The sequence below is a fragment of the Mixophyes fleayi genome, chromosome 6, assembly GCF_038048845.1.
Source record: "Mixophyes fleayi isolate aMixFle1 chromosome 6, aMixFle1.hap1, whole genome shotgun sequence".
Classification (NCBI taxonomy): Eukaryota; Metazoa; Chordata; class Amphibia; order Anura; family Limnodynastidae; genus Mixophyes; species Mixophyes fleayi.
In genome coordinates, this window is record NC_134407.1 from 16,481,499 (window position 1) to 16,499,601 (window position 18,103).

Sequence of the window (18,103 nt, forward strand, 5' to 3'; positions counted from 1 at the left end):
TATATAATAATTGTTAAAAAAAGGGGCTTACCATCCTCACTTATTGTTTACGAACAGGCTGCCCTCATAAAATTAAACCTTTTATAGTATAACTGCGTCACTTACCCCACAGCTGGTCACTTTAGTTCCACTTAAAAGGTTTGGGGGCTGACAATCGTCATCTCTTTTCTAAGTTAAAATACAAAGTAATTCTGTATTGGCTGCTGCTGCCCAGCTGCCCTGATTCCTCCATTTGGTTACATGTCCATGAATTTGGGCTGGCAAGGTGGGCAATTTGGATCAGAGGACAATCTAGTTATTTGTAAATAAGGACTGGCACTAGGCAGGGTTGCAGACACTAAATATGGAACCTCGGTGGCATTTACTGGGTCTGACGGGCACATGCCAGCAGTCACATGTCCCCACAAGGCTGCAGAAATATTTATAGCATTAGGGCCATGTCTGCCAGGTCGTCATCAAGTGAATTCCTTCCGATAAGTGCCCGTTAATGATAAAAAAAAATTGGGCTCCTGTAAAATGCAAATACTTGAGGTGGACAGGGGCGAAGAGAGTGGGGTAGATGTCACTCTCCTCACTCCTGCCAACCCTGTTCTCTGTCAGACAGACAGCATTTTATCCACTGACAACAGGAGCGTTCAGAGGGGCACAGAAAAGACTTCTGAGGGACCCATTGCAAAACCTTAATTAACAGCTGTGACTGGATCACTGATAAATAATTTCTGGTATAAATTTATTTAAAGCAAATAGTGCAAGGCGCTTATTTATATAAATTGCCAATGCACTTATTTTTTATATTGTGTATATTTTAGTAAGGGAAATCTTTAATTTCTGAGACCAGGGTAGAAAATATTTTTTTTCTTTTTAACCTTTCTAAAGTAAATGCCTTTTCTGATGTATATATCTCATACAATGAGTCTTTGTTTACAAAGCCTTTTGTTTATTGTGATGTGAGGAAATGGCTTGTTTTGAGGTTTGTACTTCTTTGGGAGTGTGTATTCGGCGACTGTCTGAAGTATTCATGCCAGTTAGACCCTTTGACTTGCTAGTAGGTCTCCTGTCTCTGCAATAAGGTGCAGGATATCACAGCAAGGTTTTTAAGAATTTGATAGCGAAGTGTAAATATTAGTGGCTTTGCAATGCATGTAAATCCATGTTTGTGTAAACAGGCTATATCCTGATGCTAAAAATAGCCTGTGTCTAAACTGTATAAAAAGCACTAGCTTGTATTGGAAACTTTTTCTTCTGATCTCATCTGACCTGATCACTGGTATCTCCAACCAGTGTGAGAGCAAATAAACATCACTTGCTTCAAAGACCTGCTTGAAAACATCTTCAGTATTACTGTATTCCTGTGACCTGCAGATTAGACCCTAAATCTAATCCGTTCTCCGGCTGTCTCTGAGGTTTGGACCCAAGTTTTCCAGTACCACCGCTCTGCCTGCTACCTAGGTAGCCCTGGTCAATGTGATAGGCCAGGGGGGATCCATCCACAGCTTCCCTGATCCATAGTAAGAGGTCAGGAGTACCAGCCCACGTACACCAGCAACGAGAAACGCTAGCAGCTTTGGTTACCCAGAAGAAACCCGCTTCTGGATTCCGGTAAGGAGTCCAGTGGTGGCAGCATTTGTTAGCCCCTTCTACTGCGGCAAGAGGGCACATTTGGGATAACAAAAGGGAACGGTGGCAAAGTAAGCCCAGCCGGTTCCCAGGAACAACAGACAGAGTGGCATAGGCGGTTCATCCTCTCACAAGAGCTAAGTAACCTTTTGGGATTGCATTGTACACAGCAAATTTTCCTTTACAAAATTATATCACTGACCTATACGGAAATGAGTCATAAATTAAGTGATATAGTAAAGGAAAGCACCATCCATAATAACACAAATAGTGTTTTGCAGGCAATCAAAAAATACATAAATGTACAGAACACTATACTCTGCTTTCCATTAAAGACATAGAGCTGGCCTACAAGTTATTGACAAAACATGCAAAGTCCCTGATGAGTTAGACAGAAGCGAGTTTCTGTGAACAAATATACAAGTATGGATTTTACTACTCTATTTGTACAAAGTCCTCTGATATATCTCAGAGGGGAAGTCCTAAAAAAGGACAATATGCATAGGGTCCAATTTAAATCCTCGATGATGTTGTCCACGTGTTGATACATTACAACTACCGTTTCCTTATAGCAGAAGAGACTTAAGGGCCTTCTAACCTGATGGGCCAGTATCCTTGGACTATCGTAATCCAGTTAAACCGTTTTTAACTTTTCCTACAGGCCAATACATATAAGAGAATTACATTTGCGGCCTGTGTACACCAGGAATTCCAGTGAAAGTCTACAGATGAGCTAAAGTGCTATGTCTTTTCCGTTGCGTGGCCACCTATGGTTTGTAGCTGTGGTACAGCACCTGTGTGCAAACAGAGATCACCATTTGTGGTTTTTATAATTTTTAGTGCGTATTTGAATGAATCTGGATGCGCATTTACTGCAACACGGACAGAGGAGTATTGCAGTTTGGTACATTGTATATAAAATTTAACATTACTGACCTCTAGTGCTGTGCTATAGTTCCTGGTCTGACTAAGGCACTATCTGTGTGGAGTATTTCACTCCCACCCATGTCTATAAGGGGCAAACGCAGGATTTGTAGAAAGGGGTTTCCACACCACGCCACCAGTGGGCGTGACCAGCATGCATGGGGGCGTGGCTATAATATTAGACAGTGCTTGGCTGCTCTTTAACTCTTCCTATCCCCATAATAAACATGGACAATGCTGCGTGGACTACTGTTAGGTGCACGCAGCTCTCCCTTTTCAAGCAGAGCTGTGTGAAGCAGGGGCAGGGTCCAGCCACCTCAATTATACAGTTCCCCAGGCTTGGAGGGGGGTTTCCGGGCACTAGGAACCCCCCCCCCCCTTCCTGGTTTGCCTATGTCTACGTGGGTTTCTTCTAAGGAAATGACCACACCCAACCCATGCCAGGATACTGTGCCCCAGCATTACAGAACCACCGCAACCCTCCATTGTTAGAAGCAAGCAGAAGAGTGAAAAGCTATCTAGGCGGGTACCACGTGCACTCATCCGTTTGTATAGAACGTCACTGAGGTCTCCTGCATGTATGCCAGCCATAATTATAGACAGCCACGGCAATCCAGCGTGTTTCTACACGACCCTCACCAAGCTTAATTGAAGCAAGAACCACACCGGCATAGAAGCTTGCTTTTAATATGCTTGGTGTCCGTCATTTACCCAGATGTTCCCACTACCAGTAGAATTGAGGAGAATGTCAGCAGCTGTGTAGTGCAGGGGTTAATTTTACAGTCACTGGGTTGTGACACAATCACCTAGAGTCTGATACCTATTAGACAGTTATTACTTTATTATATCACAGAAGTGACATCAATCTTCTAGCTCACCTATTCTTACTTCTTGTAGATATGTTCTATCAGGGATGGCTGGGAGCAGACACTGAATATTCAGCTTGTTATTGACTTAGACGTGTTGTGTAACGGGTTGCGTGTGACTTTGATCACTGACAGAGCACAGAACGCTGCTCTGATCAGGGGTGAACTAAGGTAGGATATGAAATATCTAGATCCATGTGGCCTTTCCAGTACTCGGATATAAACACCAGGCTCTAATTTAAAAGAAGATGAATGAAATATGAAACAAACTGAAAAGAAGAGTCACCGAACCCCTTGGGTGTGATAATATTAGCATTTTTTAAATATGTAGCTGCTGGTATCCATTGCACATAAAATAAGGTGTAAGGGTTACATTACAGCCCCAGGCATTGCCATGAAGTACTCCTAGAATTAGCTATGCCCTTTGGCCAATGCATAGCCTGAATGATTCCCGCCGGCCTCCTCTCTTATAAGCACGACGTATAAACTTACTTATCATGAGATGCCCCAGAGCTGATTTATGTCGTGTTTTAGACAGAGAACTGGCCGCAAAAATACTGATATCCAGAGCGTTGCTTCTGTCACATGTATAATCTGCAGACATCTAAAGCCCATGTATATTACAATTATTGTCATGAATCAATGTAGAAGATGGCAGCTTGCAGACTTTTGTTGACATAATTGATTTGTCAGTAACCCATTATTAAAGTTTAATGCTGGCAAGATAAATATGTACAATATATAACGGCGGCTGCAATGCATTTACATGGGTACTCCACCACCCAAGCCAATTCTAATGTCATAACTAGGAAATTATGTATGAGAAATATCCATGGGCTGGGATACTGTGTGTGGAGTAGAGACAAGGAGATGATTGAGGAATACAAGGGGCTGGCAGAATAAATGTTGTGGGCACCGTGGTGGATTACAACTATTAATGCCCCTGGGTGCCCAATTCCATATTGTTTGTACATGTCCAATTACCCATGTATCTCTCTAACCCACTCCATGCTGTTTGAGTAAAAATTTAATTAAAACCAATTTAGTAAAGTCCTCATGCCAAAATGATTAATATACTCAACAAGCCACACACTCCTAGGCGGAGATTGGTCAAACCTTGTAAAAAGGAAAAGTGGAAGTGTTGCTCGTCGCAACCAATCAGATTCTAGGGATCATTTTCTAGAATGTAATAAGGATAGCTAGACTCTGATTGGTCGCTATGGGCAACACCTCCACTTTTCCTTTTTACAAGGTTTGATAAATCTACTCTCTAGACTTAAGAGCAAACTGTTCATTTCACAATCACTATTGTCACACAGGCACGGCCGAGATGTAATATGGTCTAATAAGTCCCTCATAGCCCTGGGCTCCAGGCTACTACCCAAAACAGCCCTATGGTAATCTGACCAAGTGGATGCAGGGAATATTTAAGTCATTGACGACACATCTATGGTCCACAACTGTAGCTTTTACCAGGGCCACTATAGAAAAAGGTTTCATTTTATTCAAAGGTTTTAAAATGGAAATAACACTTTCCAGGGCCGATTTAATATAATACTCCAATCAGAACATATACTGTAACATAGCAACCAATCAGAGACTAGCATTCATTAGCACGGCTACCACAGAGGACTAAAACATGATAAGATGATTATCCTACTGGTCGCTCATCCAGTATGTCGTAAATGAGAAACTTTCTCCTGACTCCTTCACAGACCCGTTTATTACAAGTTGCTGAAAACTCACCACTGTGCTTCCTACCAGAGACAGGCCACCTGTGCTTGTCCGGATGTTGTGGAACTACAAGTCTCAGCAACAGCCTGGAGAGGCACAAGTAGCCTAAGTTTTCTATACACATTCACAAAGAAAAATATACTACATAATAACATACAATAAGCAAATCTGAGGTTAGAAAGACACCAAGAGAGAGCAGTATTCTGTATGTAACCTCAATGCTTTTATTTCAAGTATAGTAGAATTCAGACATATGACAGCCAAGGCACAGTTCTCAATACAGACAAATATTTTAGTGTATTTTAGACATTCATCAACTGTAAGTGGATATTTTTGACGACACAAACTTACAATAAGCAATAGGAGCTGACCGCAACAAGTATCGTATTATCTCTTAGTGGGAGAAAATGACACATTTATATTACAAATCTTTCAACATGTTGATAATCCCACTGCTCCCGAGAGATACGTGTATGTAGAGTCCTTTGTATAGGTGTTATATCCACCGTTATTGGTCAATGGACTTACATTAACTGGTCTATAATGACAATTAAAATACAGGAAATACCTGCATATTAAATCCCCCTACATGCATGACCGCTAAACACCCAGAGCAGAGACATACAGCACTGAACGACCGTCCACACACATGGTGACGGATACCAGTTGGCTTGGATCGAGCCTGTGACAGTGATCGGTCATTATGGTCAGCATCAGTTTCTTCACCAACACTTCTAACTCATAGTTACAGTGCGGCAGAAGACACAGACATTTAACTGGTAAATAGCAACAATTCTCTTGTACAGTTTTCATACTTGTGTCTATATCTTCCGGCATGCAAATTAATTTTTAAGTCACACCTTCCTCCTTTTCCTATCAATAGCTGCTCAATTAAAATGCAAACCAATGACCAAATCCATCCAGCAGCATTAGGGGATATGGCAGCTGTAGGTTTAGCAGAGGGACGGTGGTAATCATTATGTAAGCAGTAGGCCAGGTGGACTATTAGACTAAATAGACACGTGATATCTCCCTTCTACACATAATTAACATACTAGTCACGGAATTTGTGCAAATTAATAAATAACTGAATCAGCTTTCTGGTCATTTGCTATTAAGCTACATACACCCAATGCCTAAATACAGGCCAGGCAGCTATGTAGCCTGTATATGTACTATGAGAAGCAGCCTGTTAGTGGACAGTGATGTCGCTGGTTAGTGAATTATCAAGACATTTGGACCAGTCTTAGGGCTAGATTTACTAAGCTGCGGCTTTGAAAAAGTGGGGATGTTGCCTATAGCAACCAATCAGATTCTAGCTTTCATTTATTTAGTACTTTCTACAAAATGACAGCTAGAATCTGATTGGTTTTTATAGGCAACATCCCCACTTTTTCAAACCCCCAGCTTAGTAAATCTAGCCCTTAGTGTTTTTAGACAAGGGGTATGTTAGTAATACTATAACCCCACACCAATAAAGTTTGAAGGTTTAAACACCAAATCAAACTATTGGTCCATTCAACTGTGTCAAATCCAATGGACTGTCCATCCCTAACGTTAGGCCCCTCGCAGGAAACACTGCAGCCATGTTACTGTACCCAGTCTGGAGGTCAGACTCTATCCCAATTCTGCAACACTATTGTGATTTGTTAGTAAAACAATGCACTACTGTTAATCACACAGAAGCAGATTAGATTTAGTTACACTTATTGAAACATAAGGCAGATAAACCTGAGGCCATGTTTACAGGAAAGAGCGCAACGTCGCCTCAGGAAATTCCTACAATCACATGCAGAAAAGGACGGACGAGGACCAAATTCCATCCGTCACCGATCAAGTAATCCGCAGCAGCGCACAAAACTGGAGGGTGAAGGTTGCTGGAGTTTCTGATTTGAAGGATTCGCTAAGCTTGTGTGTAAACAGACGCTGCATCAAAATGCAATGCTCTATGAAAGATGAGAGCATAAAGCCATTTACAATACTTACCTGCCATTACATTTTAACATTAAAAACATAAGAGTTTAATTCATATGATGTATAGTAAACCACTCTAAAGGATTCCCTGGCCTGACTTCTCCCCTTCTCGTGTACTACTTCCGCTCACTGAATTCACAATACCGTAGCTCTATAGGGCTTTTTTTAAAATCTGTGTTCACATGTGGTAACTCCTAGCAACCAATCAGATGCCGGCTTTCATTTCCTAGACTGCACTACTAGACAATTGACACATCCAATCGGATTGGGTGTTACTGGGTTAAAGCACATTTCTGCACATTGCACCAATGTATTAAATAAGCCCCTTTGTGGGCATAGCAGATGGACAGACATGGTATCAGTCAAATTACTAGCTGCTTGTTCCTGCTGCCTGTACGGGAAGGTCATACATTTATGGTGTGGGGGGGGGGTATATTACTTTGGCCAGGCCAACAACAACAAAAAAATCCTTCGAATGTTTAAAAAATGTACATAATTTAGGAATAAATTAGCACCTTAAAAGATTAGTTAACTATTTGTTTACATAAAATTATTATTTGTATATATATATATATATATATCTTCTATTTTTACATGCAACTATACAGTTGGTCTTTGGTCCTTTCTTGTTAGTAAATTAGACAACAGTTCTGATACATCAGTAGTGATTTTACTTGATGAAGTGTACCAAATACAAAAACTGTTTTGTTTTTTAATAGAATGTTTCATGATTAATCCCTAGGGCATTATTTTTCTTATAACCCTTTACCAGAATGATTTCTGGTAATGGGTGAACAGTAGGAGAATCCATATATGGAATTCCACCCTGAACAATCCATCACTATCCTTGGGAAATAGGGTGTCTCTGCACAAAGCACAGACAGAAACCTACGACACTGTCCATACAATACCAATTTAAATATGAATTAGCTGCACTTAGACCAATCCCACGGCTCTGCAGGATCGGTGTCTGGATTGGACAAGTGCCGGCCGATCGCAGTCCACAGGCCACATCGCCGGACCTTTTCTGGTGTCACTAAGTTATGTTAGTGCAGGCGAAAGGTGATGATGGCAGATGCAGGACACTAGCCGACCAACCTGCCCCATAATGATCCCTTAGAAAGTTATCGGACTATGAAGTTATCCAATTCACTTTCAAAGCTAATCGCCCAGCGATGGAGAGGTTAACAAGATTTCAGCAAAGACTAAGGACATGCATTAATACGATAAATAGCCAAGTGACATTCTAGCACAGCACGGTGTCTGTCATTGAACAATGAGGTGAAATACCTGATTAATACATGTGATACACATAGAAGAGTGAGGACAGATACATACATTCTACCTGTCACTCCTACAGTTTGTGAGCTACGTCTCTCATCTGTGCTGAGTGTTTCACCAGAGATCTTACAGCTCTTCTTCTACCAAGCGTCCTGTATAGCTGTACATAGATCATTAGATTACAGACCTCTCTGTTACTTGGAAATCAGAGATAATCTAGAGATGTGCAAAAAATTGAAGAACTGGACCATGGCCTGTTCAGCGGGACTCTGTTAGTAAAAACGAGCAGATCGGATTTTTGGAACCCCGGCCGATTGCGAGATAATTAACCTCACGTGGCCATTCATTCAGTGGTCTCTGAGCACAAGATGTTATCCGAGCTGAAGTTCAAAATTCTGCTGACAGCAGAATGAACCACAGATGAGGCGGTGGATGGAGTCGGGGCTTACTGTTAGAAAACACACCAGGATTCAGGTCTTAAATTCCATACAGAAACAACATTACCAAAGTTTCACCTTTACATGCTCTTGCAGTCGACTGATGGGAACCACTTAGCCAACAGTCGTTCAGAGATTCACCTTTAGCTACAGACTCCAGGCCTAGCTGCCCACATGGAGTTACAAACATGCTGAGTAAAAGAAGATTTGCTATAATTAATACTGTAACTTGCCCATTGGTTAGTTATTTGTTCCCTTTATATCAGACCTCTTTAGGCCTACAAATGAAACAACCATATGCAATGATCACCTGAACATTCGTTGACGTCCTGCTGCAGGAGAGCACGTCAAGTTATTGCTAAATGTGCGTCTTCATTTATTTCTGTGTAATTGATGCAATAAAAATGTTTGCACTTCCATTCTTCCAAATCAACTGAGGCATTTTAATGTAACGTCTTCACTCTTCAGTATAGCACCAAAGCCAAACTCTTTAAGGGCACATTTTCTCTTCTATTTTGAGATACACTTCGGTCCTTAAAACTCTTAAAAATATAATTTACATGCAATTAGCTTTGATACTGTATATAATGGTGCATGAAAAAAACCCTAAAAAACTTTGTGAAAAGAATTTTAGTGATGTGGATATATAGATTACCTATCGGAATATATTGTATCAATTGTATTCGCTTCAAGATTCTAAAGCAAAGGTCGGCTCTAGAGGCACTGTATAAGTTCCATTGCACTTGGAAGGGTAAGCGAAAGCTTACGACTTTTCCTGACGATCATATATCATGACATATATATATATATATATATATATATATATATATATATATATATATATATATATATATATATATATATATATATATATACACACACACACCGTGGAGAAAAGAAGAGCTCCTGAAAGCAGCAGTCTGTCTGCTTATACCAGCAAGCAGTGTAAACAAGCCAAAGAATAAAGGTGAGTGCACTTGTAGGATGTGATGTGAGAACCACGCGGTCCCTTCAGGCTTGGTTCAACGCCAGGCAGCAGGATGCTTTGGAGGTACTTAGAGCCCTCTGGATCACCGCTTGACATTTCTCCTGCTTCACCAGCTTGTTATTCTCAAAGAGACCCTCGTTTCTTGGAATTCCATGTGAGCCGTCAGAAAACGTCAACAGTCCTGTGTGTGGAAATCAGAAGATGAACCAGATCTTATGTATAGCACAGGAAGGTTGTAGGCTCATAGTCATTTTATTCAGCACTGAAAAGCACTATAGGCAGCACGGTGGCTCAGTGGTTACAGTGCCTGGGTCACGAGTACAACTGCCAGAATTTCAGACTAAAGTAACTAACAGATATTTGTGATATAGGTGTTGCAAAATATAAAATGATTTTCCATCAGTTTCAGTATAAATGTATGTGTCTTTACTACATGAAATACCAGTGGTATAAAGATATCTGTGATTGCCTTACATGGAAGCCTTGTTATGTCATCAGAATTCCTCCATAGTCTCTCCACACTAGCAGAACTTTGCATCCCCACTTAACACCAGTGAGATTAAGACAGAAGGAAAGGCAACTGAGGAAGGGGGGTGCCTGGGTATGAGGCTGTTAATATGGACACAGGGCTGTGGGCAGTAGGCTGTTAATATGGGCACAGGGCTGTGAGAGGTAGGCATGAGACTGTTAATATGGACACAGGGCTGTGGGCGGTAGGCATGAGGCTATTAACATGGGCACATGACTGTAAGTAGTAGGTATGAGGCTATTACATGGGCACAGGGCTGTGAGTGGTAGGCATGACTATTAATATGGGCACAGGGCTGTGAGTGGTAGGCATGGGGTTATTAACATGGGCACAGGGCTGTGAGTGGTAGGCATGGGGCTATTAACATGGGCACAGGTCTGTGAGTGGTAAGTATGAGGCTGGTATGTTGGGCAAACAGCTGTAATGATGAGTACAGGAACATGCTGGACACAGGGCAGTATTTGGCAGTAAGAAAGCGGATATACTGGGCTGATGCATAGCATCGGGCTGTGTACAGTGGGCAGGTAATTGTTATATGTGGGTTGTATAAATGAAGCACAGGGCTGGAAAAGATAGACATAGAACTGTGATGGGCATTAGCCTTGTTATGCTGGCATGGATCTGTTATGCCTTGTATTTAATGTTATAACTGGTAGGCAAGGCACAAGGAGAATATACTTTTTCCACCATACCATGTATTTATCCGTTTCTCCCCATAGAGGTTGTACAGCACTGCTCTAATACATTAGGGACACCAATGTCTGTATAACTGGTAATAAAACCTTATACAGACGGCTTATAGGGGTTGGACTACCCCCCATCCAATTACACTCTGTACAAGTCGTCTGGGAGGTGAAAAACGTGCCACCTGATTGGCTGACAGCAGACCATGTGACACCCGCTGCTTCAGTCAAGGAGATTCAAACCTCTTTATAAAGTAGTGACTTCATCAAACAATATTCATAAGCAAACATTATGCAACATAAGGAACCTCTATTAACTCCTAGGTTAGGAAATTATATAACGGGAAGAACAATAGACTCTCAAATGAAAAACAATTACTGGTGATACTGGTGATGCAAGAACAGCAAGTAGGTAAAAAACACACACATCTCAATGTATTATATATTATACAGTTACAAGACAGTAAGCCAACATGATAAGAAACTTCAGACCAGTACAAGACAAGGTCCAACTTACCATAACCTTCAACCCGGCCCCCTTTAAATTCTCCCTCAAACTTCATGTTGTCATAGCGGGTAAATACACCTGTGCCTTGAAATTTTCCTTGAACGAACTCCCCTTCATACCTTATTAGCCCACATAGAAAACACATGATTATAGCAGTTTACAGACTAACACATAAAAATACAAAACTACTAATAGAGGTATAAGGGAGTTGTATTTTCAGCCTGGATTAATTATATTTTAAATAGCAACAGCACCCCCTACCAGGCAGGTTAAGGAACTGATTAACAAAAATGTAAATTATTTACACAAGCAAACTGTAAAATCCATGAATTATATACAAAAAAAATACAAGTCTATAAAAAACAAGGCTATCACCTGAGAATTGTATCACCTGTCCTGAGTGTGCACTCCCGAGTACACCGGAGGCCCCTTCTTATTCTCCGGAGACAGCCAGCCCATAGGGTTAGGATCAGGGTTTCACTTAGGGGTTGGGGTTAAGGTCAGGCTAGGCCTTGGAGATGATACTGCTCATGGGTACGCTGCTAATCTCCATGGGCCCCTTCCCTTACCACAGTGAGTACCACTTTTACAGATTATCTAAGCACTTGAGGTTCAAATCAGCAGTAAAGCCACATCAACCAATCAGCAATTAGCTGTCATCTGTGTATTGCAAGTTAGACAATGAAAACCTATATGCGATTGGTTGCTATGGCTTAAGTGCTGATTTGCACCTTAAAACAATATTAGTAAACATTGCATACAGTCTATGCAATAAACAAAATCATCTCCAATCATTCCGTGCCTGTGGTGTATTCTATTAAGGGGAAGATTAATAAAGCTTAGATAATAATAATGTTGGATGATTTGGGGGAATTGCAGACTTCCAAGACTACGTAGCCGCCGTGACACTCTACACATTCCTCCCAATATTACAGTACATCTGTGGCCTACACAGATACTCATGAGAGTGCAGCCTCCAACCAACTAGGAACCAGAGACTTTGTGGCATCTCCAAATAAATCTATAGTCTGTGTTCTCATGAATCATCCCCCACAACGGCTACTTCCACTGTGTGCACTTTATACATTGCTAGCTGATGAGAACGCTGTTTTACTCCTCTGTCACTTTTTTTTCAAGCCAGTAGATTTTATCTCACCTGGAGCCATCTGAAAAAGTCAGAACCCCATAACCGCTGAACAGTCCATTCTCAAACTGGCCTATGTAGAGGGTTCCATCGGCGAATAATAACTGGCCGCTGCCATGCCTCCGACCTGCAGATAGAGGGCAGAATGGTCATGCTCATAATTCTACTGTACGGTATATAAATAGCTGCTGATGATGATATTGACAGATCTGCAAATAAAGGTTCTGTAACCCATATTAAAGAGAGTATGTACATTGTCTAGTAGAGTTTAGAAACAGGAACCAAATTTCTGCAGTTGCTATGGGCAACAGAACCTCAGTTTTCATCCTACTGTTATAAAGACAATGTCTGCCTGATCTAAGTGTAGCCCATATGTTGTTATACTGTTACACAGCTTACCACATCTCTACATGTGTTATATGCCCTCTATTAGACCATATAAATAATTATAATCCCACATTGCAATTAATAGATTAAACCCCATCAGATTTACCTTACACCCGATATATATATATATATATATATATATATATATATATATATATATATCTATCCTGCTAAAACTGTGGTCAGTCTGGGATAATGTTGTGAATGGGGCTGATATTTTTTGACATGTTATCAGAATGTATTGTCCTCACCTTCTCTCCATTCTCCATAATATTCCTCCCCAGTGGAATAGGTAAAAGAGGCTTTAGTCAGCGTCATATTGCCAAAGGGTTACAAGGAATGGTGAAACCTGTCATGGATTACAAACAAGAAAACTAGACATAAATGTAGAATCTTCTATTGAAAACGGTATATGTAATAAACAATATAAAGAAAATCACAGTAAAGACTGATGTATTTCTACAATTTAAACAATAAATGTTACTGTTAATATGCAGCATAATGTACATATACATTACATATTTATATCAGAACCACGTGTAACTTAAAATATCAAAATATAGCATGATTTTCAATCTCCTGGATATTCAGCATTGACGGATAGCACCACCTACTGGCTGAACAGGCTAAGAACGTGTAAAGAATACAGAACCGTTCTAACTGCATAATTGTTTTTTTTTAGTACAAATCACTACAAAATATTAAAAGGGCCACTAAAACTAACATATATGTTGCTGTAAATAAAATACCTATTAAGTACACTCAAAACCTTAGATGTAAAATGTCCCATATTTGACAGATCTTGAGATGTGTGTAACTATATTTACATTTGTAAGGCAGCTAACTGACAGCTATTTTCTGCAAAGGGTTGTGATAAAGTGTTTTATTGTCAGCATCCATCAATAGCATTAGTCTCAGGAGGACTAGAAAAATATCTCCCCTATAATGAGATACACAAAAAACATATCCTTCGAGCCGGAATCGAACCAGCGACCTAAGGATTCCTGCATCATAGACCGCTACAGTCCTCCGCTCTACCAGCTGAGCTATCGAAGGATCGGTGGTAAACCCTCAGCTGCAGTCAGTCTGTAGCATCTGCTATGTACAAATACTCATTCTAAGGCAGATATACAGCTAGAAGGAATCATCTATCAGTACAGTTAACAAACTAATACTGTTCCAGTAATTCCTTGTTCACCTCCATGCAATGCATCTCCCTCTAACCTCCAATAATATGTTTACCTATTCTTTTGATGGGAGTGTAGAAATAATAAACCACAATTAGAAATAAACTGGATTCTCTTAAGCCAGTTTAGCAATCTAAAATGTATATTTATATTTATTATAAAAAATATAACTCAAACGTGATAGAAATACACACAGATATACCTTAAGTCACCTGAGAGCCACCTACAATATCATATACATAAGTTAGTTCAAGAATTCACCTCTAACATTAAACTATATATGTATACAAAATAATCATAAAAAGACTTCTATCTATTGGGTGCTGCGATTTTGACTTTTTAATTAACAGTGTGACACTGTTCTTGTTATTTGTTTCTTTCTAGAAATAATAATACAGTTTTCTGGAAACATTTTAGTTCATAAAGTAAAAATAAAACACAGAGAAAGAAGGAAACAAAAAATAATCTTGCGTTGGCCGGGAATCGAACCCGGGTCAACTGCTTGGAAGGCAGCTATGCTCACCACTATACCACCAACGCTTGGATATGGAACACAGGAAACCTGCAGCTACTAGTACATACATAATGAATGCAACTTTCACACACACCTCAACATCATTTTACAGGGAACCAGGATATATTGGTGAGCAATAAAGGGAATTATAAGGTGAGGGACAATTAAACAAATGAAAATATACAGGGCAATTACCACAATTACTTATTGTGTTAACCAATGAGTTATATGATGTAAATCATATACATATGGGGAAGTTTCCACGAGAAAACACTCTGTACAGTGAGATAATACAAATCTGGTTTACTCAAATCTGTGCAATTATATCCAGTCCTGTCTACTATATGAACAACATTTTGGAAGTTTTCTATTACCAAAACTTCAAATACTGAACTGCACACTTGTAGTAATAAAAAAATAGAATTTTTGGGGTTTAAATGATTAAACTAACATAGGTTATATAACCAGATCAAATGGAAAAAAAACAAAAAAAAATAAAAATGGAGGATACGGGCATCGATCCCGCTACCTCTCGCATGCTAAGCGAGCGCTCTACCATTTGAGCTAATCCCCCCCAACAGGTTGCAAATCTTCCTGTCTCCAGCTTTTTAAAGGAACCAAAAAGAACATTTTACAGTTCAAATTATAATATTACATGACCATATTTAAAGTAAACTTTTTCTGTGCATACCTTAAAATAAGTTCAATGTATTAAGATCTTTTTGTATAAATTTTTGTTTTTACTACCTGTGACAGGATGGGCTTAAATATAACTTTTATTTTTACACTTACGGTGCATCTGTTTTGTTGGGACCTTTTATTATAAATGTTACCAGCTAGGTCTCTCAAGAGGAAAATTATTAAATGTGAGCATAATAGTATTGAATGTTAAACTATCCTGCAGGGGGTGCTATCTCAAGAGACAGGAGGGTGGGTATGTCATATCTCACTTGGGCTCTAGGTAAGGGGGACAAGTGAGTTATAAAGGTTCTGGGGGTGGCCGAGTGTTCAGTGAAATGTACATCTGTGTAAATCATGTCTTATTAAAATAAATTGATCATTGGTAGCTTAATACCGTAATCACACGTTTACGTACCAGTCTGTTTTAGGAGTTAGGTCAGGAATTACACCGATTATAATGGGAGGGAAATGCGGAAAAATGAAACACTACATTTCTCAAGCTGCAAAGCGCTAAGAAACAGGAATAATGAATATGTTCAAAATAATATCTATTATTTTCCTGTTTCAAAAGACTGTATACATGATTGAAATAGGAAAAAAGGGTAAAATGAGTAGGCTAGTTGCCTTCTAGTTTTCCCGCAGTATAGTTGAAGGTGCTGCGGTTTTCCTAAGAAAACAAGTACAGTAGTAAATCTGTAGTATGAAAAAAAATAAAAAAAATAAATAAAAATAAAGCCACATAGATGCTCATTTGCAAATAAAAAAAAAGGGGGGGGGGGTGATTTTATAGTACTGCGTGCATATTTAATACATATATAATTCTAGTGCGACTTTTGGTGAATTGATAGGATAAATATGGCAGCATCCACTATTTGCAAGTGTTGATCCACTCCAGAAAGACAAGGCCATACATTCATTATTTTGCATATAAGAGCTGATTGTGCTCTCTTTATGAGGCATAAAAAAAAAAGGTGACCATATATTTCTATTAATAATTAAATCAATACATTAGAAGCAGAAGTATAACAGATGTATTTCAGTAGTAACAATGGCCATACAATGTTTAAATAAAAAGGAGCTGGTGGGTGAACAAAGGTACTTAAGTATGATTAAGTCTAGACAGCAGGATCAGATGATTTAATAGTCTAATGGATTCTGCAGCCCCCTCCTCATACATGATGTCAGGAAGTGATTGCCTCAGTATTCCCAGGACGCCACTTGTCTTAATAAGAGTAAAGAAGAGAACATGTGCCCTACTCCACCCCTCATATTGAATCATCCCCTCCTGACATCGGCTCTCCTTGCTAGGACATACAAAGAAAGTCAGAAAAATGGCTACTTTTGTTTCCTTGTAGTGAATTCTCATTTTTGCATAATTGATTTATAAAGTGCGAACATATCCTACAAAACTAGCCATAGTATGCAATTTATACAGGAAATACTGTTCTAACAAGTATCCAAGACTTCAATCAAACATTACCAGTTGGCAATAGGAGTATACAAATTATTTATATGTTCTGGCCACGTAGCTATTTGTGTCTGTAAAGGTTTACCAGATATACTATTATGACTTTAAATATTTACCAAGTACCACTTTTATGCATGTAAATGTATAATAAACACCTTTATATTTACACATGCTTTAATAATGCAGTTAGCTGTTGTTGTGAGTTCATTTTACCTTTATATGTGGACTTGTTGGGAAACTCTCCTATATATAATACACATTTCCTGCGCCTCCTATGTTGAGTAATACAACTATGAATAGGGATACAACGTAAGGGCCAAAGCATTTACAAAAGTGCAATAGGCTTCCTCTGCTATACCAAACAGTGACGTTTGCAGAAAACATTCTTAATACATTGGAGTGTTTTGGTGTCATAGGCAAACCGAGAGGGGGTTTCCTAGTGCCTGGAAATCCCCCTCCAAGAATGGGGGACTGTATAATTGAGGTGGCTGGACCCTGCTCCCACTTCACACAGCTCTGCTTGAAAAGGGAGAGCTGCACGCACAGTAGTGCACGCAGCATTGCCCATGATTATTATGGGGATAGGAAGAGTTGGAGAGCAGCCAAGTACAGTCTAAAATTATAGCCATGCCCCCATGCATGCTGGTCACGCCCACTGGCGGCATGGTGTGGAAACCCCCTCTACAAATCCTGTGTTTGCCCCTGGGTGTAACTGAACAAAGGAGCCATATGAGTTATTTAGGGCAACAATTATTATTACAGGACAACACGCTCCTGAAAACTATTAGCTGTTACCTCTTATATGCATTAAAACTTCAGGTGAACAAAAACAAAAACACTGTCAGCAATAATAGGATGGAAAATACCCATCAGATCATTGCCTAAAAGAACTGGGAATTGGCACATAGTGGAGGCAGACATTTCGTAGGATCACCCCATAGTAAAGAGACCGCAGCTCATACATTTATTAGTAGACAGTAACATCAATGAGACACAGTGCCTCATGCCTCAGTGGCATTGCTAGTTCCTAGTGAATGGATAAGCGTCATTTTCATAAATATTATTCAAGCCACAAAATAACTGCAGTCAGGGGGCAGGCTGTGCTTGGGGGGGGGGGGGGATTATCTGCCCCCCAACACCGGTCCCATAGTGGGCTACCTTGGGCTGGGTCACCTGCATTT

At 39.8% G+C, this 18,103-nt stretch overlaps 1 protein-coding gene and 3 non-coding genes across 6 annotated transcripts in view; all 4 read right to left on the reverse strand.

Moving 5' to 3' along the window:
• MORN4 (MORN repeat containing 4) overlaps positions 1-18,103 on the reverse strand; it is an 86,481-nt gene that overhangs the window by 67,117 nt on the left and 1,261 nt on the right. The window contains exons 2-5 of one of the 3 annotated variants that reach the window (XM_075215927.1): positions 13,324-13,446; positions 12,698-12,812; positions 11,551-11,660; positions 9,688-10,002 (exon numbers count right to left, since the gene is read on the reverse strand). In XM_075215927.1, coding sequence (XP_075072028.1) covers positions 9,845-10,002; positions 11,551-11,660; positions 12,698-12,812; positions 13,324-13,390 — 450 coding nt within the window. In that variant the 5' untranslated portion in view covers positions 13,391-13,446 and the 3' untranslated portion in view covers positions 9,688-9,844. Of the gene's footprint in view, positions 1-9,687; positions 10,003-11,550; positions 11,661-12,697; positions 12,813-13,323; positions 13,447-18,103 lie in introns of those variants that run through there. The other 2 variants (XM_075215926.1, XM_075215928.1) reach the window with 2 other exon arrangements.
• On the reverse strand, positions 14,039-14,128 carry TRNAY-GUA (transfer RNA tyrosine (anticodon GUA)). Its single transcript is given in 2 exon segments — positions 14,039-14,074; positions 14,092-14,128. It is a non-coding gene; the product is annotated as a tRNA-Tyr (tRNA).
• TRNAG-UCC (transfer RNA glycine (anticodon UCC)) lies at positions 14,728-14,799 on the reverse strand. The gene has a single exon. It is a non-coding gene; the product is annotated as a tRNA-Gly (tRNA).
• TRNAA-AGC (transfer RNA alanine (anticodon AGC)) lies at positions 15,275-15,347 on the reverse strand. The gene has a single exon. It is a non-coding gene; the product is annotated as a tRNA-Ala (tRNA).